This window comes from Capra hircus, chromosome 20, assembly GCF_001704415.2.
Source record: "Capra hircus breed San Clemente chromosome 20, ASM170441v1, whole genome shotgun sequence".
NCBI classification, from domain to species: domain Eukaryota; kingdom Metazoa; phylum Chordata; class Mammalia; order Artiodactyla; family Bovidae; genus Capra; species Capra hircus.
In genome coordinates, this window is record NC_030827.1 from 10,440,235 (window position 1) to 10,462,683 (window position 22,449).

General features: G+C 37.9%; 2 protein-coding genes across 3 annotated transcripts in view; one reads left to right on the top strand and one right to left on the bottom strand.

Annotated features, from left to right (window-relative positions):
• Positions 1-3,120, top strand: part of CCDC125 (coiled-coil domain containing 125) — a 36,861-nt gene extending 33,741 nt beyond the window's left edge. Inside the window, exon 14 of one of the 2 annotated variants that reach the window (XR_001919789.1) lies at positions 2,384-3,120. Coding sequence is in view for 1 of the 2 variants with exons in the window: in XM_018065564.1 (XP_017921053.1) it covers positions 2,384-2,389 (6 nt within the window). In the remaining variant the exon portion in view is untranslated. The remainder of the gene's footprint in view (positions 1-2,383) is intronic. The other variant, XM_018065564.1, reaches the window with a different exon arrangement.
• CDK7 (cyclin dependent kinase 7) lies at positions 21-21,837 on the bottom strand. The gene is made up of 12 exons (XM_018065566.1): positions 21,612-21,837; positions 21,192-21,251; positions 14,168-14,201; positions 13,002-13,069; positions 12,088-12,156; positions 10,088-10,198; positions 8,777-8,895; positions 7,107-7,206; positions 6,586-6,672; positions 3,148-3,297; positions 769-916; positions 21-331 (listed from the first exon to the last, which is right to left on the bottom strand). Exons 1-12 carry the CDS (start codon positions 21,675-21,677, stop codon positions 303-305), a joined length of 1,041 nt encoding a protein of 346 aa, XP_017921055.1. The 5' UTR covers positions 21,678-21,837; the 3' UTR covers positions 21-302.

A 22,449-nucleotide genomic window follows, 5' to 3' on the forward strand; every position in this document is an offset into this window, starting at 1 on the left:
ATTTGTAATGCTATATAAGCCAGATCATTAAAATAATTGATAATTATCTTTATTAAGGATGCCTTAATGCATTTTCAATTCTACATTGCAGAGAATTAAAGTTATTTTATTACTACTGTACTCTAATCAGAAAATCAGAATTGTTTGTTTTAAAATACATTTAATAAAAATAACCCAGTCTTACATATTTTACACGTGCAGAATATTTACAAATGTCTTTTAAAGCATTTCCTTTATGTTTACTATTGTGCCTTTTTCACTGTTTCCTTCAGTAGTAGAATATTGTCCAGTTTTCTCTGTAACTAAAAAATTAGCTTCTTGGGTAATCCTCCTGGGGGGAAAAATAAAGTTATTTAATTTTATAGTAATTTTATAAAATTACATTTAACTTTAATTCTAACCAGTCATTGCATTCCAACTATATTTTTACTTGCTTTGATTTTCCATTAACACTTGCTAAACTCTAAGCATAGAGTGTATTGTTAGGAATTTATGAAAAAAATAGGGTACACATGGATAGTTCTCATAACTCTGAGGGGTACTCAAAAGTGCCCATGTCCTAAAAAAAAAAGCATGATGTTAAGTACTCATGATGTTACATATTCTCAAAGGAAGCAAATACAGGTGAAATACCACATTCTACTTTATAAAATTTAAATTGATAACAAGTAAAAACCTCACAGTCTACATTTCTTAGCTGCCCAGTCACTAGCTATACGTTAGCTATCTGGAGTTTTCAGAATGCATGTAAGAAAATAAGAGTTTTACCTTGTTCCAAGGCCTCTGTTCTCTTCCGTTTCGTTGCCATGGCGGGATTGGACTGCTCCTTTAGAGCCTCTGCTGGACAGTTTGGTCTTGGCAGCTGACATCCAGGTGTTGGCCCTGGCCGATTACTGAAATATTTAGTTTTCAACGCCTTTCCAAAGAAAGAGACCAGAGATAGTGAGCTTTTAGGTGAATATCTGAACTGTGTTGTAAGGAGCATTAAATATACTAAGCAAATATACCCTCTCTCAAACTTAATTTTGAGTATTTGGATATGTACATTACTACAAATATCTAGCAGCCTAAGATTGATCACTAATTCCATTACTGTATTACTATAAGAATGGAATTTTTCCACGATAGCCTATACAAAATATGAAAAATCCTTAATAAGATACTGTAAAATTCATTTCTCTACACATTATAGGCTCTACAGCTGAAAATAGAGAAAGTTGCTTAAGAACAACTTCCAAGTTTATTTGTCACATTTGTGTGTGTTCAAATTCCAAATCATATGAATTCTTAAAAATAAAGCTTTTAAAAAGATGCAATGGGTTGGAAATGACAGATTAAAGTCCAACAATCCACTAGAAATTAACTGAATTCTTACTTGGAAGGACTTACCCAAGTTTATTTCTATTTACCACTAGTCCAATGTTCTATAATATTATATTTTTACCTAGGTCCAAAATTCCAATAAAAATAGTTTATTTGAGGTAAAAAGGTTGTCAAGTTCATACTTTATTTGCATCATAGTACTGTTTAACAGCCACAATAATTTAATAAGGTATTTCCTTTTGGATAATTCTCTTAGGAACAAAAGAAGTCATATAAACTTTTCAAGCAACTCTCCCTACTCGCCAACATATTATTTGCAGTTATAATTTAGATAGAGAATTCTTACTTCAGAAGAGTTGAACTTACAAAATATTACTTCCAAATCACAGCAGTTCCATAAGTAAATTAAGCTAATTTCGAGCTACAGAGATCTAAGAACGGTATCTCATTAAACTTTTATGTTTTTAAAATGTTTATTTATCTGGCTGGTCTTTGTTGCAACATGCGGGGTCTTTAGTTGTGGCATGAAAACTCTTAGTTGTGGCATGTGGGATCTAGATCCCTCACCAGGGATCGAACTTGGGCTCCCTGCATTGGGAACACGGGGTCTCAGCCACCAGACCATCAAGGAAGTCCCTCATTCCAACTTCTAAATATCCATAGGCCAAAACCCATTAAAAAATTAATTCTAAAAAAAAATCCATTCTATCAAAATACAACCCAAGTAAGTTATCATAACTAATATTTTTCTATAACTTTTGAGCTTTACTATTAACGAAAACAACCTTCTTGACAATCTGACCTGGTCTCAAGGTTCTTATGACAGAGGTAAGATCTATACATACATGGATAAAAGGTAAAAATGAGTTAACTGTTTGAAATTAGAAGAGTGATTCCAATGGTAAAATATCTGGTATATATGTATTAATGTGGCATGTACTGCTATGGGGTAGAGGTTTATACAAGTAAATACATTAAACAAAGATCTGTTATAGTCTATAATCCTGTGTGAAAAAAAAATCCACTTTTTACCGTCTTTTGTGCATTTATGTTTCATCAGATATGAAGATGTGCGACACTTCAGTCTCTTCCTTTATGAAGCCGAATCACTGTAATGTGTTGCATTTTGGCACTGCATCTCCCTGCCCCAACTTTAAGCGTTCGTGACCACCCATCTATCTATATGTGCTTGTTTTTAAAATAAAGAAAAAAAGACTTTCAAGTCTATAGATCTTATATTTTTATGTTTGATAATACTTTCTTCTTCTATAAGAGCAGATATTCTTGGTATTCCACATTTTTCTTGAGTTTGATTCTTATTTCCCTTAAGTAACTGTCAGTTTCAGTGTTTTTCTATTTAGAGTATCTTTCAACCTCTTTTGAGTAATACAGTTAGTTGTATCAGACTATACCATTTTCTACTCATTATCTCTTTCTGACTGTGACAATGACCAGAATGCATTATCTGGACTGCATTTCTTGGGCGAAGACACAAAACAAAACACTTTTGGCATTGGTTTTGGCACAAGATTTAAGTTACTTAAGAGTTTAACTGAAATATTCCAGTGCCTTAACAAACACAAAACATCATTTTTTTTTCTTCTCTAATTTACTTTCAAGTAGATGACCTAATTATGAAATAGAATCATCTTTATTTTTTTTATTTTTAGAATCATCTTTATAATCTTCTGCACTTGTATGGGCATATACTGCTTATAGCTTAGGGGAAAAAATTGTTATTTCTTAAAACAAAACAAACGCACCTTTTCAGTATTTAAAGAATGCTAGGAAATCTTAAGAAATTCGAAAGATACACTAACATACCTGTGTGGCTGTAATTCGAGTACATGGATTAAATAAGAATAAGCCTTGTATAAGATCTAGTAAGTCATCTCCTGCTGCAATGAAGATATGTTGTAATGGGATTCCAGGAAAACTCTTAAATGTCACGAAATCTGGAAGACTACACATGTCCTGTAAAAATATTTTTATAATTCAAACTTAAGTAAAGGATTGAAAGGCATATAGATCTCAAATGAGTAAATAAAACTGTCATACCGATGATATGATGCTCTATCCTAGCACTAGTGAGCAGACAAGGTTACAGGAAGATAAACACAAGTCAACTTTAGTTCTCCGTATTAGCAAAGAACATGTGGACACTGAAATGAAAAACAACGCCCTTTAGAAACTCTCAAACACAACGACGAAAAGCTTTGGTGAAAATCTAACAAAACGTGAGCAGGACTCATATACTGAAAGCTATACCACACTGATGAAATAAATCCAAGCTCTAAATCAACGGTGAGCCCTACCATGTTTGCGGATTGGAAGATTCAGCACTGTAAGGACGTCTGACAATTCTCCTCAAGCTGGTAAGCAGGTTTAGTGCAATTCTTACCAAAATTCTGGCAAGATTATTAGATAGATAGGCTATTTTAAAATTTATATGGAAAGGCTAAGGAACTAAAATAGTATACACAACTTGGAAAAAGACTTAATATACAGATAATTTATTAAGACTATGGTAATGGCAGAGGGAGAAGTATCATAAACAACAACCCCCACTCCTGCCATAAAGACACTTTTAGTCTCACATCTCATGTAAAAGTTAAAGCAAAAAGGATCACAGACTTAAACTATAAAACGTTTAGGAAAAAGAAAATCATCAGGAATATCTTTGTGTTAGGCAAAGAGTTCTTTGACTTGCCATCAAAAGCATTATTCATAAAAAGAAAAACTGATCAGACAGACTTAATCAAAATTAAAAACTTTTATGCTGGGAAAACTCTGTCAAGAGGATGAAAAGACAAACTACGGAGTAACAGAAAATTTGTAAACTACATATACAATCAGAGGATGAGTACTTTATATAAGTGGCTCAATACTCAGCCAAAGTACACACAATCCAATTAAAAAACAAGACAAGAGACATTTCATTAAAGCTATATAGATGCCAAATAAGTACATGAAAAGATATTCAACACCGTAAGTCATCAGGGAAGAGAAACTTATAGCCACAATGAGCTATCACTACACATCTCTCACGATGCTTAAAATAAAAAAGCGACACCACCGAATGCTAGTGAGGATGCAGAGAAACAGCTTACTTCTACACTGCTGGTGAGAATATAGAATAGTACAGGTCCCTCTGGAAAGCAGTTCGGCAGTTTCTGGGCTTCCGTGGTGGCTCAAATGGTAAAGAATCTGCCTTCAATACAGGAGACCTGGGTTTGATCCCTGGGTTGAGAAGATCCCCTAGAAAGGGAAATGGCAGCCCACTCCAGTATTCTTGCCTGGAGAATTCTATGGACAGAGAAGCCTGGCAGGCTACAGTCCACAGGATTGCAAAAAGACAAGACTAAGCGAATTTCACTTTCTTTTTGGCAGTTTCTGGTTAAATATGCAACTATCACGACTTAACAACTGCACTCCTAGTCATCTGTCCCAGAGAAATGAAGATGCATGCTCACCTAAAAGCCTGCACATGATTTTTTTTTTTTCCTTTGCCCACGTAGCTTGTGGGATCTAAGTTCCCTAGGGATGGAAACTGGACCCTTGGCAAGAAGAATAGAGTTCTAACCACCAGACCACCTTTGGATACGAAAGTGAAAGTCGCTCAGACGTGTCCGACTCTTTGCAACCCCAAGGACTACACAGTCTATGGAATTCTCCAGGCCAGAATACTGGAGTCGGTAGCCATTCCCTTCTCCAGGGGATCTTCCCAACCCAGGCATCCCGCATTGCAGGCAGATTCTTTACCACCTAAGCCACATGGGATGGGAAGCCCAAGAATACTGGAGCGGATAGCCTATCTCTTCTCTAGAGGATCTTCCCTACCCAGGAATCGAACAGGGGTCCCCAGCATTGCAGACGGATTCTTTACCAACTGAGCTATGAGGGAAGCCATGATGTACTGTTATTACAAATACCAGTGTTATTTGTAATAGCCCCAAACTGGAAACAACGTAGACGTCCTTCAGTCAGTCAACAGACACGCTATGGTACATTCACACCACTCAGCAATACAGGGAGAGGAATGAATTCCTGACCTCTTGGATGAATCTCCAGAGAATTATATTGAAAAAGCTTACAAATCATATTCCAAAAGCTTACATTTTATATGATTCCACTTATAACATTCTTGAAATAACAAAGTTATAAAAATGGAAATCATATTAGTGATTGCCAGGGGTTAAGGAATGGGTGAGAGTGGAAGGAAAGTGGGTGTGATGGTAAAAGGGCTCTTTGTGGTGATGTCCTGTATACTGATTGTATCAATGTCAGCATGCTGGCTGTGATATTATCCTAATTTTGCAAGATGTTACCCTTGTGAGAAGCTAAGTAAAGGAAGCAAGGGATATCTCTGTATTAATTCCTTCTGCATGTAAATCAAAATAAGAATTTTTAAAAATCCAAGGAAACCATCATTAAGCAACTACTATTCAGAAAATCATGTCAAATGAAAAGTACTGGATAAATACTATGAATATGGCTCTGGAGTCAGACTCAAATTGGAGTCCTAGCTGACACTAGGTAACTTCGGGTAAGCTACTTAACCTCACGCCACCTCAGCTGTCTCATCTATAAAGTGTGAATAACAGCACCTACCTTAACAGGATTATTGGGAGAATTAAATATAATTTATGAAACCCTATCATTAACAGCACAGAGTAGGTTCAATAAATGAATGCTATTAGAGCATGTTTTACAATTAGAACATACAGCTAAACTTCAGTTAGAAAGTTGAGGACCAACTTCAATCTCTGGTGGGGGAATAATGAAAAACAAAACCAAAAATAAACCTTCAATGTGTTAGTGAAAATGCAATAAATAAATCCATCAAGATGTTGATAAACATGAAACAGCCACAAAATGAAATATTATATAACTTAAAAAGGAAAATGTGAACAATATTAAGAGCAAGTTGGTTGCAAAAAAATTACATGGTGTGATCACATTTTTTAAAGAACGAAAGAGAAAGCAAGTCATATGTATTTATGTATTTATGTGGGCGTGTGTCCTCACAGCAAGGCTTTACAGCAAAATAATGATGATTAACACTAGGGTAGAAATTACTGGGATGGGTGAGGGCTATATGTATACAGGAGGCTGGATGGTATATCACAATTTTAACTTTGTATAAATTTTGCAAAGAGTAATCATTACTAGTAAATTAAGACAATACATTTGTTTAAGTAATATTCATGTTACAGCACTGTACACTACTCTAAATTTCAAAGAACATGTGTGAAAGCTTACAGGCCACTGCTCTTCGGTTGGTGTGCCCAAAGTTTCAAATATTCTTGTTAGCTGGTCAAGGTCTGAATCTCCTGGCAAAAAAGGGACCTAAAAGAAAGTAAGAAGCAGATATTTCAAGATGATCTGTGATAGCTGTTACACAAATAATAAATTTAATTTAATAAGAAACATTAAACAATAACAAAACTAAAAACTTTTTAAGGGCGGGACTTCCCTAGTGATCCCAGAAATACAGACGTTTATCCTAACCCTTTTAGTTACTTTAGAGATAGTACCATATTACAATCCAGTAATTTTATTACAATCGAATTTCAGAACACAGAATGAGCAATAATAAACCTTTATTGTCCTAAATGGTGTTAATAAACAGGCTGTACTTGGTGGAGGTTTTTTTTACTGGCCTGTTCGTTGGTTTGTTATCTCAAGGATGGTAATTACCTCTGAGAAGATAATGTTTACACAAATTATAAGAACAAATACCTATAACAATACCAAAGAGTGTACATCAACTCAAGACTTACCCTTAGAAGCAACTCTGCTAATATACAGCCCACAGCCCACATGTCCACACCTACACCATACATTCTAGCTCCAAACAGTAGCTCAGGGGCCCGATACCACCTGGAGAACAAAAATAAATACTGTCATTTTAGAGTGGAATTAGTAAAGTACTTCTTAGAGAAAACTCCTCAGAAAAATATCATGCACTTTTATGGATATATTAACTCAAGAAAAATTGGCTATAAAATCAAAAGTTCCTTACTGCTGCCAGCAAATTCACCCTCAGTCCATTCATCCTCTCACTTTTAGACGATTAACATGTTATTTCTCCCAAAACCCTAAACACCATCCTACTTCTTAGCTGATAACCTAATTCCTACTTTACTAAAATAATGCAAGTAACGAAAAAAAATTTCTACAGACTCACCAACAGTCATCTGCACACTCACAACCCACCTTCCCATCCATAACTACATAACTAGCCTTTAGTGTTTTTAAAGTCAGTCCCTCAACTTGGGCACCGAATACACTCTTGCCTGTTTCCAAGGATATTGCTCCTGCAGTTCTCTTTTTCCTACAACAGTCGGCTTTTTGTTCTTTACTGGATTTATTACTATCAATGTTAAACATAGCATTGTTTTTATAGCCTTAAAAAATAAACTAAAAAACAAAGAAACAAACAACAAAAACTTCTCTGGACCCTGCTTCCCCTAACACCCCTCATTCTCTGGCTGTATGTTCTTACTGTCTCCATTTACTCTTCTCTTAACTCCATCAGTCAGGTTTTCATCCCACCACTCCACCAAAATTGCTCTTGCCTAGGTTATCAAGATATCCCTATCACTAATCTAAATTGTTAATTCTCAGTCCTCTATATTTGACCTATTAGTAGTGTCTGATTTCAAAGTAGAGAAAGTCAGAAATTGGTAGTTGAAACACAGTGAAACACAATGCTCATGTATGTGGGTCCTTGTTTTCCTGAGTTCCCAGGGTTCCTGAACGATGGGTTTAATTTTTCCAGAAATTACCTGAACAACTACTTACATCCCTTACTTTATACTCAAGGATTAGGTGATTGACACTCAATGAGATCTATTTGGAAGAAGGTGACAAAGTAATTTAAAAGAATAGAAAATCTGAAGATCGTCTCAGATTCTTAAGAGTCAGGGAAGTTATCAAATGCCATCTGGACAAGAATGATAAAATCTACTGTCTCTATGTTCATACTTTTTAACAGAAAATAAAAGCAATGAATAATATGAAAATAATAATGAAAAAAATTTCTACAGACTCACCAATAATATGAAAATAATATGAAAAATCCAAATAAAAGCACTGCTTTGTTTAGGAAATTTTCATTCACACTGAATGATATAAAATGTGGAATCAGGATTGACCAATAAAATAACCCAAATCAGGTGGTTATGTAAAAGAACAGCCACTATAGTTCCAACCTACCTAACTAAACTGTGTAAGAAGTATAAATTAGTCCCCCCAAATTACTAGATAAATCTCTGCGGACTGATTTAATTCAACTCCGTATGAAAGAAGGGCTGTATAGTTTTTCACTGTTTAATAAGATACCAACAATAACTCCTGAACTCAGCCAAAATTCAAAGAAGCCACATGAGGCTCATTTGTGATTAATATTCTACACAATACAAGCTTTAGTTAGTTAAGGAATCCTTACCTGGTTACAACCTGATGTGTATAAGCTCTACTGGGGCTCCCAAATGATTTGGCCAGACCAAAATCAGCCAGTTTTAGAACTCCATTTTCATCTAGCAACAAGTTGTTTGGTTTTAGGTCCTATACAATGGAGATTTTAAACCAACAAATAAGCGGGGTGAAGGAGAGCATCATAGTAATATATTTAGTTAAATTTAAACTTAGCAGAAACAGGGAAGACTCCAAATTTAACCACCACCAAAATTTTTTTCATTGATGTAAAATCCTAAAAATCAAAATAAGATTAGCCATATTTCTTAGTGAGGCCTTGGGTTAAGGTACTTCCTTTCAGTGAATTTCAATTTACATACTTCACAGGTTTGCTGTGAGGATTAAATTTAATATTTCCTGTGAAAAGCCTAGAGTAATGACTGGTTCCTAGTAAGCATTCAAAAAACAGCTGCTGCTATTAATTCAATAACAATATATATGGGGAACTCCCTGGTGGTTCAGTGGTCAGGACTCTGTCACTGTTGAGGGCCTCAGTTCAATCCCTGGTTGGGGAACAAAGATCCCACAAGCCATGAGGCCCAAAACAATAAACACCACAATATATGAACTTCAGTAAATAAAAACATTATGTGTTTATAAAGGATGAAGAATATAGTCTTCACAATCAATGCTAAAAAGATATTGGCCATAACCTAATAGGAATTCCAAGCCTAAGTATGAGGATTACTATTACATATTTTTAGCTACTTTATCTACTAATAAACAGGATACCTAGGAACATCTACCTATCTAAATCATCAGCCTTGTTCTAGTAGCTGAATGTTCCTAACAATGACTCAGCCATTTCAGAAATTTTACTTCATTACTTCCCAGAGTTTCAGAGCTACCCGAAATATTTTTCCAGAAGTATTTTTGCATTGCATAATTTAATCCAGACTCCCTGTTGTTTTTTATTATAACAGTATAGCACAAAGAACACTTAACTTCAAGCCAAAATATCTAGGTTCTAATACTCTTGTCAGTCACTATAGCTACTGACCTCAAAAAAAAAATGTAACTTTTAGGTCAGCAACTTAACTCTTCTAAGTATAAAAAAAATGAAGGAATAGGCCTGTTGCATTTCTAAATTCCACCTAGTAACACAGAGTTCTCACAACGTCACCTGGTTTAACTGAAGGGAGCGCAGAGAGGAAGAAGGGTGGATAAAACAGTCCAGTTCTACTTTAATAATTTACATACTCACGCCTTTTGTGTAATAAGCTGGCTACAGAAAGTCTGACTACAACATAAAGACGCAATCATACTTGGTTAAAAACCTTACCCTATGCAGAATCCAATGTTGATGTAAATATTCTAATCCTTGAAGAGTCATCAACATATAGGCTTTGATGTGTGAAGGTGTCAGCACAAGACTGTTATCCTTTATTATAACCTGTAAGGTAGGCAGACAGGATACAGGTATGCTTTTATCATTCCAAATAAACTCTTAATCATATCATTTATAGACACAAGCTGGGTTTATTCATAACAGAGGTTCTCAAGAGAGGTTGCCTAGCTCTCCTCAGGAGGCTCTGTCAGAACCCCCAGTTACGTGGTCAGGCAAAGTCTCTCGAGTTTAGGAGGAAAGCAGTACTCTGTCCCCTACCGCTATGTTTTTAGGCATCCATGTAGCAAACATCTGCCGTTTCCACTTGCCCCAGGATATACAGCCCCTCCTGATAACAGCATTCAACATTCCTTTCGGAAACCACGTGTTCCCAGCTTAGTCCACGTGGTTATACGTTGTGCACGACCTGTGGCCTCCAAAGGTAGCAGACACGTGATCCAGGCATGCTCCGTCACCACACTACAGCCTGCCTTCCAGACTAGCTCAGGGATGGAAATGTGAGCGACGCCAAGCCAAGCCAAATACTTGAGCTAGAATCAAAGGCAACAGAATACTTTCTCTCCTCAGGCATTATTAAACTAAGGATAGAAGCCTACAAGCACCTGAGCCACTATATTGAGAAATTTTACCCATGAACGAGGCAACAGAGAACAAGTGAAAAATTGTGTTCTGCTAGCATTATTTGTGAACTATGATTCAAGTCAGTTTACTCCCAGACTTTTAGTTATATGAGCTAAAAATGCAATTTTCTTTTTTTCAAATAGGTGAAAGACACTTTTAATCTCAGTTTTTAACACATCAGTTGTGTTACCACAACCAAAAATAGTTTAACAGTTCCCCCTAAATTCCCCAATTGCCTCTCTCAATCTTCCCCTCAATTCCTAACCCCAGCAACCAAAGATCTGATTTCTGTTCCTTTAGTTTTTCCTTTTCCAAAATAAACATACATAGAATCATACAGCATCAGTAGCTTTTGAGCCTGGCTTCTTTCCTTCAGTACAACGTATCTAAGAGTCACCTACACTACTGTATATATTAATAGTTTGTTTCTTCTTATTCTCAAATAGTATTCCACTTTATAAAAAATGTACCAGTTTATACATTCACTTGATGAAAGACATTTGGGTTGTTTTCAGTTTGGATAATTACGAAGAAAGCTAAACATCTGTGTGGACATGTTTTTGTTTCTCTTGGATAAACAAATACACAGACGGATTTCTAGATCATACCCTAAGGGTATATTTAACTGTGTAAGAAACTGCCAAACTATTTTTTCTAAAGTGGCTGTATCTTTGCATTCTCATCAGCAGTGTATAAGAATTCCACTTGTTCCACATCTCCAGACTGTCCATTATTGAGATTCAATTAGTATTAATGAAAAGCCTAAAATCTTATTCTTTTTTTTAAAAGATTTTTTTGATGTGCATCATTTGTAAAGGCTTCATTGAATATGTTACAATACTGTTTCTGTTTTATGTTTTGGTTTTTTGGTTGCAAGGCATGTGGGATCTTAGCTCCCTGGCCAGGGATCGAACATACACCCCTTGCATTAGAAGGTGAAGTTTTAACCACTGGACTGCCAGGGAAGTCCCTAAAATCTTATTCTTCTCAAAAAGAAAGCTGGTTTTCAAAAGGATAGTCTGTGATAATATCACAAGGGAAGTTCCAAACCCTCCAAAGCCAAACACTTATTTTTCTAAAAAGTAATGTTAATAAGGTATCGGGAACTTGGCAGACACAAATGCTATCTAAATCCAAATCTTGTATGTAACACTGGGAATATGGCTAAATGATTCAGAAGATCTTTAACACCACATCTAGATTTCAACAAAATTTAAGCATTCTTTTGACTACCTTCTTCAAAGACAGAAAATAAACATTTAGATTCTCTTGATAAACAGGAAAATAAATTCCTCCAGAAATCTTAGTCTTACCTCTAGATCAGTTTCCATAAAATCAAAGACAAGACTAATGTTAGATTTATGTCCAAAAGCATCAAGGAGCTACAAAGCAAAATTAAAAAAAAAAAAATCAACACGTGATACTCTTATTAAATACTTGACAGTATTATACCTAAGTTTTTAATCTTTAAAAACTTAAGCATTTGGACTGTAAAGTTTAAATAATTTTATTAAATTTAATATTTATCCATTTTTGGCTAGGATTAGTACTTTGAAGCACAAGATTATTAAGCCTATTAAAAAAAAATCGCCAATACTTAACCTCTCCCTCCAAATTTTAGGAATTATAATTAAGTAATGAATTAATGAGAACCTCACTGAAGTCTCTATAATCTAGAAAAACTCCCAACCTTGGTACTTAAGAAAATCCAACAGACAGCAGCAGTAGCTATTATTCACTGAATGAGTGTGTTCCCTATGCCAGACACTATCCCAGGTAAGCAGGTGTTAGTTGCTCAGTTGTATCGGACTCTTTGCGACCCCATGGCCTGTACCCCACCAGGCTTCTCTGTCCATGGGATTCTCCAGGCAAGAATACTGGAGTGAGTTACCATTACTGGATGTGTATTCAGTGAGCTAGTCTCATAACAACCCTATGAGGTAGAGACTATGAGGCAGAGTTCAAGGGAACCTGCTCAAGGTCTTACACATGCTACAGCTTTCTAGACTTCAAAATTTCTGATAAAATCAGCCTGTATGCCCATATTTAATTTATTTCATCAGTTGTATAGTTTTTAAAACACTGCCTATAAGAACAATTAGGATAAAAAATACATTTCAGCCTTTGTGTAAGGCTCACCTAGGACAACTCATCTTGCTAGGACAACAACATCCACCACATTCGGAAAGGCAGGGTCCCAAATCCCAGAAACTTAGATCATACTCACACCAATTATATTTGGATGACTTAGCTCCTGTAATAATTTTATCTCTCTTAAGGCTGTTCTATTTATACCTAGATAAAAAGGCAAAGAAAAAAGTGAAAAAGAATTCTGAAATCTCAAACCTTCTTATAAACATATTTTTTAGGGAAAGGTCAGTCTCTGATGAAATAGCAATGAATATTCCTCAGGAAAAAAAAATAATTTTTATAACGTACCTGTTTCCAATTTATATTGCTTTGTTTTCAAAACAGTTTAGGACAGACTATGATAAATGATGAAAAAAGTATTCACTTCATCTATAGAATATGAGATCTGAAGACTCCTGAAATAATATGTACACAAGTATGTAGCCTAAAGGTGAGAAGTTAATAGCTTTTCTTCTCTTGCCTTATGAATATCAGAGGCAGATTCTTTAAGCTAACAGAAAACTAGTGATTAAATACTATCCTTCCCAATGCAAAGGACAAAACCCAACATTTTAAAATAAGATCTGATGGGATTTCCCTGGTGGTCCATGTACCCAATGCAGGGGGCCCAGGTCAGGAAACTAGATCCCACATGTCACAAGTTAAGAGTTTGCTTCTCACAACTAAAAGATCCTGCATGCCGCAATGAGGATCAAAGATCCAGCATGCTGCAACTAAGAACCAATGTAGCCAAATAAATAAATTAAAAAAAAAAAAAAAAGATCTGGTGCTAGTATTAGAGAGATGATGGATCCTTTACACAGAAACTTTCTTGATGACTAAATAGGACTTAGCACTCAAACAGAGCTTTAGCAGAAGAGATACAAAAATCTCCCCCATCCCTATACATTTATTCTATAGTGAGCGTTGTATACTTCCATGAATCCTGAATTATCAAAGTAACCAGAAGCTCAGAAAAACAGCGGCTTGAAGACAACTAAAGCAGTAATGAAGACATTAAGACAAGTCACTAATAACCTTGCTGTCTTCCATCTGCTTAGGTGATCTGAATATCCTCTGAACACCCAAATGGTGAAAAGCACAAATATCCTATCTCTATTCTGAGTCTTATCGTTACTCTTCTGGGACCTGCAATAACTCTACCCAGAACCATTCTTAACTGTAATTAATACTTTGTTCTTTTCCTCAATGAGAAGAACCACCTTTTCTGTTCTGTCAGATTACATGAAATAAGTTACTTACCATCTTTAGCTTCTGATCTATGTCCAAGTTTGATCTGGCAGAGGAAAAAACAAACAATAAAAATGTGTTAAACTATTTAGACAAATGCGTACTACATAAACACTTCAAATGCTTAAAGCCAAAATACATAACTACTTATAGGTAGCTAGTATTAGCAGGTAAGGAGGGAGCACGAATCACGAATCAGAAAAGCGAAATTAACAGTGTAAGAAAGGGTCAAGTACCTATCCTTCCTTTCCCCTTAAGTTCTGAATTACACAACTCTAAGATTAAATGTGGACTAAATTAAATGAATACAAGCTAATAAACAGAAGAAGCACTTCAAGTTGGACTACGTGGGAGGAAATATGTAACATATAAAATAACATGCTTAATATGCCCAATAATATACTCCCAGGGACCACATTTTCCAAGAAGAAAAATTATAGATTGTGATAGATACAGAACTTAGGGAGATAATCGAGGTGGGTGGTGGTGGTTTAGTCACTAAGTCAGCATCTGACTCTTGCAACCCCATGAACTGCAGCCCACCAAACTCCTCTGTCCATGGACTCTTCCAGGCAAGAATACTGGAGTGGGTTGCCATTTCCTTCTCCAGGGGATCTTCCCAACCCAGGGACTGAACCCAGGTCTCCTGTACTGCAGGCAGATTCTTTCCTGACTGAGCCACCAGGGAAGCCCAATAAACAAAACAAGCACTTCAAGTTAGGACTACTTGGGAGGAAGTATGTAACGTATACATAACATGCTTAATATGCCCAATAATATGCTTCCCAGGGACCACATTTTCCAAGCAGGAAAACTACAGAGTGTGATGGATACAGAAAGTGGTTAAACTTTTGCTACTGTATACAAGCACACTGAACTGCATTAATAGGTTCCATCTCACACAAACCCAACTACCAGGTTAAAGAACAAGAGCTTACTACTTTATGCAATGACAATGTAGCCAAGAATACCAAAAAAAAAAAAAAAATCCTACTCCAGAAAATCAGCTATTTTACCTTTTAAAATAGCCCCCACCTATATACTACAAACAACTTTTACCTTAAAGGTAGGCTATTTATTTTATCCTGGGCTTCCCTGGTGGCTCAGCCAGTAAAGAATCTGCTTGTTACACAGGAGACCCAGGTTCAATTCCTGGGTTAGGAAGATCCCCTGGAGAAGGGAATGGCAATCCACTCCAATATATTCTTGCCTGGAGAATCCCATGGACAGAGGAGCCTGGTGGGCTACAGTCCATGGGGTCGACTAACACTTCCACAGGCCATTTATTATAGCACCAAAAAATATAAGGCATGTAGGAATTAAAACCAACAAGAAATGTATGAAGCTTTCCAAGAACATTATAAAACACTCTTGAACATGTTTTAATATTCAAGAAATGTGATCAAAATAAACATAGACAGCATGTTCATGGATAGAAAGATTCAAATCATAAATACATTAATTCTCTTTAATGAAACTAGATGTAAAGTACAACAGCATTTTTCATGGACACTGACAAACGGATTCTAAACTTTATACAGAAAAGTAAGGAGCTAAGAACAGATAACTTAAAACATTATTTTTTACTGTGTTTAGGAAATGTAATAGACTAGTTTCATGAAGCCTTCTACATTATCACTCAGATTCAATAATTACATTTTGCCATATTTACTTCATCCATCCTCTTTTTTGTTGGCTACAACATACATTTTTTTTTAATGTAGTTGGACTTCGTATTATTTCATCCCTATATACTTCAACAGGCATCTCCAATACGTGGACATTTTCTTATTATATACCCATAATGCCATTCTCCTTCCTAATAAAATTAATAATAATGCCATATAGCATGTAATAACTAGTTCATATTCAAATTCTCTTGATTTGATTCAAATTTCTCAACTGACTCATAGAGTAAGCCAAGATAATTTCGAAGAAGAGTAGTGGTTGAGAATCCCCAGTGCAGGGGACAGGAGTTCAATCCCTGGTCTGGAAAGATTCCACAACTAAGCCATGGGGCAACTAAGCCCGTGTGCCACAACGACCAAGCCCACACACCCTGGAGACCAGGCTCTGCAACGAGAGAAGCTACTGCAATGAGAGGCCCCCAGACCACAACTACAGAAAGCCCTTGAGAATTTACAAGGCAACAGTAATTATAGACCCTAGAGCAGTGCAGCAGGAATGGGGGGGAAAAGAAAATCAACCAATAAAAGAATAGTATGCCCAGAAACAAATCCAAGTATAAATTGGAACTTGGCATTACAACTCACCAGGAAAAGGATGTACTAAAAAAATGTTGAGAGCTGCGGAAAAAATATTAGATTTTCATACTACACAACAAAGAAAATTTAACTCCAAATGGAATGTAGACCTAAATGTGAAAAGTGATACTTTAAAATTTTCAGATGAAAATATAGGAGAATTCTTTATTATCTGGAGGCAGGGAAGCATGCAAAAAAAGGGAACCAAAAAAGGGGAAAAATAGACAAATTTAACCAGACTAAAATTTTAAATACCTGTACCTTAAAAGATACCATAAATAAACTGAAAGCCCAAAGTCTGAGAGATGATGATTGAAGAAATTTTCACATACTAAAGTACAAAGAAATCATTCTGGCTTACTTAACAAACTTTATGCTAACTAGAACAGCCTGTTTTGTGGTCTATGAAACACATACTGTCTATCTGCTTTAAATATTGGAATAAAAGGGTCCACTACCAAAAGTGAAAACCGCACAGTTGTGTCTGACTGTTTGCAACCCCATGGAGCCTGAGAAGCTCCTCTGTCCGGCAAGAATACGGGAGTAGGCTGCCATTCCCTACTCCAGGGGATCTTCCCAACCCAGGGACTGAACCCAAGTCTCCCACATTGCAGGAGGAATCTTAACCATCTGAGCCACTGTAAAGAATGCCTATTTTGAAGATAAGGATAAATACCTCCCTTTCAGGGACTTCAAAGGTAGTACTCCTTTGATAAGGTCCCCTTCCCAGGAGCCAAGATCATACTGACTCACTATATACAGTGATCTTTTTTTTTTTTAATGTTGAAGGAATGTACACCAGTCATGTTTGATGTTTTCTGTTCTGACAAGATATAAACTATGCTGAAAACCATACTTCTTCAGAACTCAGAGCTATCTGAGAGACTGCCTTCTGGGCTATAATCCAGATCGGCTCGAATAACACTCTTCTATTCTTATTATAGATTTACACTGACAATGGTATCTGTCGTGCGTATTTCTGACTAAGGTTCAGTATCCAAAATATATAAGAAATGCCACCAAGTCAACAGGAAAGGAAAAAAATGTAGGCAACCTAACAGAAAAAGTATAAAAAGCCAATAAATCTAGGAAAAGATGATCGAACTCACTGGTAATCAGAGAAATATTAATTGAAAAAACATCCATATACCACTTTTGACCCATCTGATTGACAACTGTTGTAAAATCTGATGATACAAACATGGTGAAAATGTGGTGGGAGGTTAAACTGATCCAACCACTTTGGAAAGCAGTTTGATAGTATCTGGGGATGTTGATGTGTATTCTCTTGCTGTTGTTCAGTCGCTCAGTCATGTCCAACTCTTTGTAACCCCATGCACTGCAGCACGGCAGGCTTCCCTGTCCTTCACCATCTCCCAGAGTTTGCTTAAACTAATGACCATTGAGCTGGTGATGCCATCCAACCATCTTGTTCTGTTATCCCCTTCCCCTCCTGCCTTCAATCTTTCTCAACTTCACGGTATTCTCTATGCAGCAACAACTGGCAATTAAGTTTCAACTATAGATACATTTTCTAGAGAAATGCACAAATGTATGTCTGTAGAAGGAGTCTATTAGAGTAAAACATTAAAAAAAAAGCAGCTTAAATGTTTATCAACAGGAGTTTGGCTAGACCAATTTTAGTGTAGTCATAGAACAGAATCTAATCATCAGAGTAAGAATAAACAGATCTACATGTATCCACCTGGAAGATTTCAGAAATGATACTGATTCAGAAAAACAAGTTGCAGAAGAGAGTGTGTGTGTGTGTGTGTTGGAAGAGAGAAAGAGCTTAGACGTATACAATAACGTGTAGGAGATCAGCCCTGGGAGTTCTTTGGGAGGAATGATGCTAAAGCTGAAACTCCAGTACTTTGGCCACCTCATGCGAAGAGTTGACTCACTGGGAAAGACTCTGATGCTGGGAGGGATTGGGGGCAGGAGGAGAAGGGGACGACCAAGGATGAGATGGCTGGATGGCATCACCAACTCGATGGACGTGTCTGAGTGAACTCCGGGAGTTGGTGATGGACAGGGAGGCCTGGCGTGCTGTGATTCACGGGGTCGCAAAGAGTCAGACACGACTGAGCTACTGAACTGAGATACATAAAACAAATACTGCAAAGTGAAAACTGCTCCAAAAAGTTACCATAGAGGACTGGTTAAACTGGGAAATGTAAATTCAGCACAACTGTTTAAAAAGGATAAGGTAGATTAATGATATTTTAAAGGTCCAAAATACAACAGATGAAATAATACATAGCTTATTACTCCTTTTCTGTTAAATTCAAGAAAAGAAAGAAAGTAAAGTCTCTCAGTCATGTCGACTCTGCGACCCCAAAGACTGTAGCCTACCATGCTCCTCCGTCCATGGGATTTTCCAGGCAAGAGTACTGGAGTGGGTTGCCATTCCCTTCTCCAGAGGGATCTTCCCGATCCAGGGATTGAACCCAGGTCTCCCACATTGTAGGCAAACGCTTTACTGTCTGAGCCACCAGGGAAGCCAGTAAATGAGTGAGTAGAAATTGAGTGTTGGGAGGGGAAGATGCACAAGCACCAAATCTCTAGGGTTTATAGAACTAAGGAAGGAGGCCACTCAGGGAATCATAAGCATACTATCTAAAAAAATGGATGTAAATACCAGAGAAATCAATTTTGGAGTTGAAAGGCATTGCTCCAATGAGTGAAAACCAGGGGTAGAGGAGAGAGGCATGCTTCGCCTAGTAACTGACTTAAAAAAAAATGCTTTGAGAATTAATGGGGTTTGGTAAAAGGAGAAATATTCCTGTTTTTTTTTGAGGTACAGTTGACATACAATATTATATAAGTTTCAGGTGTACAACACAGTGATTTAAAGGCTATATATTCCATTTATATAAAGGTTACATTCCATAAAACTACAAAGATGTACTATTTGAAATAAAAATTAAATGTAAAAGAATATTCCATAATGTCACTTTCAAGGGGGAGCAGTCTATCACCGAGAAATATACTGCTAAGTCGCTTCAGTCATGTCCGACTCTTTGTGACGTTATGGACCAGAGCCCACCAGGCTCCTCTGTCCACAGAATTCTCCAGGCAATACTCAAGTGGGTTGCCATGCCCTTCTCCAAGGAATCTTCCCAACTCAGGGATCGAACCCACGTCTCTCATGTCTTCTGCATTGACAGGCAAGTTCTTTACCACCAGCATCACCTGGGAAGCCCATCACTGAGAAACAGGATGAATTCTAAATCCTAATTTATGATAAAAGCAAGCAAGTAAACCAACTGGGATTTTCAGAAAAACCACAGAACTCAATATGCCAACAGTTTGAAGAGACAGTATCAGTTAGTCAAGCCAATACATTTTTAAGTGTCTGCAAATGTACTAGCCACAGTCCTAAATATAATTTGAGTGGTAGTAAATAGAAAATAAACTCAAAGATAAAAGATTTTGATAAATGCTATGAAGATAACAAAGAAATATAGAAAAGAACACTAGGGAAGAAGGCAAGTATACCTGTTTTAGCTAGAATGACCAGCAGAAGTCTATATGTACAGGAGATATCTGACTGAGATCTAAACGATAAAGAACCAGCCAGGCCAAGTTTTAGAGGAAAAATACACTAACTGGAAGCCAGAGCAAATGCAATGAATCTGGGAGTGGGATGCATTTACTATACTCAAGGGATAGAAAGGTCAGTGTGGCTAGAATAAAGTGAACCAGGGGCAGAATCAGAAAAATAACTTAAAAAGGATTAGCAAAGTTAAGGGTTTTACAAGGGAGTAGCTATAAATAGCATTGGCTTATACAACAGAAACTGAAAAAGATCAGACACATTAGAAAAAGTAAAAAAGATAACAATGGCAGGAATAATTCTAGAAAAGAAGAATGGGGAGCAGGTGTTAAGAATATGAGAGGGACGTACTTAAGCCACCAACAGGCCTTGTGTGTGTACTCAGTCACTCAGCCATGTCTGACTCTTTGCAACTCCACAGACCCACCAGATTCCTCTATCTATGAGGTGCGAAGAAACCAGCCTCTCCTGAGGTTACTGATTTTAGAAGTATGGGGAAAGGCAATCAGCCTGGAAGCAGTACACCTGGATCTAAAGCCTGGCTCTATCAACTACTACCTGTGCTGTCTTGACGAGTCACCTCATCTCCCATAGCTTCAGGCACCTCAAGTATAAAACAGACATACTTTACTTACATCACCTGGCTCTTATAAGGGTTAAATGAAAAAAACAAGGGTGAGAGTGCTTGGCATATAGAAAGCCAAATATAACCTAAATTTCTTGAATGAAATGCAAGTAAAAAAGGTACTTAAACCATTAAAAAAAAAAAGGCACTTCAATGTTATTAATGCTGGCAAAAGCCTTTAATGGTAAGTATGTATTCAGAAAATACAGATACAGAGTGGATGCTGGTGAGGAAGAAATAGGGACCTGGAAAGATGAGTAGTTCTGAGGGCCCAACAGATGAGCAGTATTTGTCCCCTTTGCCAACGTTTGCGTTTATAAAACAAACAAGATACAGCCTCTCTTCATCTCAATTCACACACCCCTTCAAGAAGACACACACACACATCCCTTCAAGCGCGCGCGCACACACACACACACACACACCCCACCCCCCCTTCAAGAAGACACACACACACACCCCACCCCCTCTTCGAGAAGAGACACACACACACACAACACCCCCACTTCAAGAAGACACACACACACCCCTTCAAGAAGACACACACACCATTCAAGAAGACACAAGGAAAAACAAACTGCAACTCACTTTCTTAATGGCGACAATTTGGTTGGTGTTCTTGTCTCTGGCCTTGTAAACCGTGGCAAACTAGACAGAAAAACAGGAGTAATGTTAAATTTATGAGAACTTCTTGGTTTGTGTTGGCCTTTTCACTTTTTTTAGACTTGGGGAAGCAAGGAATCCAGGGTTCTCAGAGCAAATTCGCGGCGGCTGGCAACGTGGTGAGGTCGTCCACGTCCCGTTCCAGTCCACTGAGCGGAGAGGGCCAATCAGGGACTCAGGTCCAGCGTGGACAAAGGGGCAGCAGGGGCGTCTGGGCAGCCTCCTCCTCCGAGGAGAACGAGGAGCGTGCCCCGTCCTCTGGCTTCCACGAGAAAACTTTGGACAGTGTGAGGCGGCCCGGCGCTGCCTGCTCAGGGCCCTCCGAGCCCCGCCCGAGAGCCTCACCTGTCCCTCCCCGAGGAAGTCCAGTTTTTCATAACGCTTCGCTCGCGACTTCACGTCCACTGCCATCCGTCGCGAGGAGCCCGTCTGCAGCTGAAAGGGGTGAGCTGCCAAGACAGCAGGAATTTAAAGCTACCTTAAAGCCTCAACAGCCACTTCCGCCCACTGAGCGCCGACGCTTCACTCGCTTCGCCCCCACTTCCGGGGTGGGCGGGGATGCTGTGAAGTAGGTCCGGCCAGAGCCCTCCCTACGGAAGCCGAGCGAGGCGAGGCGGGGCTCCCGGGCTTCCTGAACTGGACCTCTTCCGCTCACGTGACCGCAGATAGTGCCGGAGGCGTGGTGCTCTTGCAGGTAGCTAGTGTGTCGCCCTGTTACCGTTTTAACAGGTGTTTTCTTCACTCCTGAGGACCGATCAGCGCTCTGAGTTCAGGATTTAATAGATGTGTATGGGTCTTGGCCTTGTCTCTGATCTCTGGTTTTTGCTCAAGGCTATCCTGTCACCATGGTTACCATGGACGCCTAAGCCGACAGTTTCAAGTTACTTAAGCGGAGTTGGAAGGTATCACCGACTGGATGGATATGAGTTTGAGCAGGCTCCGGGAGTTGCTGGTGGACTGGGAAGCCTGGCGTGCTGCGGTCCATGTGGTCACAGAGTGAGACAAGACTGAGTGAACTGAACTGAAGCGAGTGCTAGTTCTTAAGGTCTGCAAGAGGCATTCTTAGTCCTTTACGAAGAAGCACATTCAGGCAAATAAATTCCTAGTAAGCAGAACAATTTCGTGCTGTGGAACAGACTTCTGACCATCAGTTTTTCACCCTGTAAGGTAGAAGGAACTAATA

Coding starts and splice junctions, on each gene's coding strand:
- CDK7 (XM_018065566.1), bottom strand. CDS start 21,677: ATGGCAGTGGACGTGAAGTCGCGAGCGAAGCGTTATGAAAAACTGGAC. Junction 13,070..14,167: donor TAGATCAGAAGCTAAAGATG/GTAAGTAACTTA, acceptor CTTTTTATCTAG/GTATAAATAGAACAGCCTTA. Junction 6,673..7,106: donor TAGCAGAGTTGCTTCTAAGG/GTAAGTCTTGAG, acceptor ACTTTCTTTTAG/GTCCCTTTTTTGCCAGGAGA.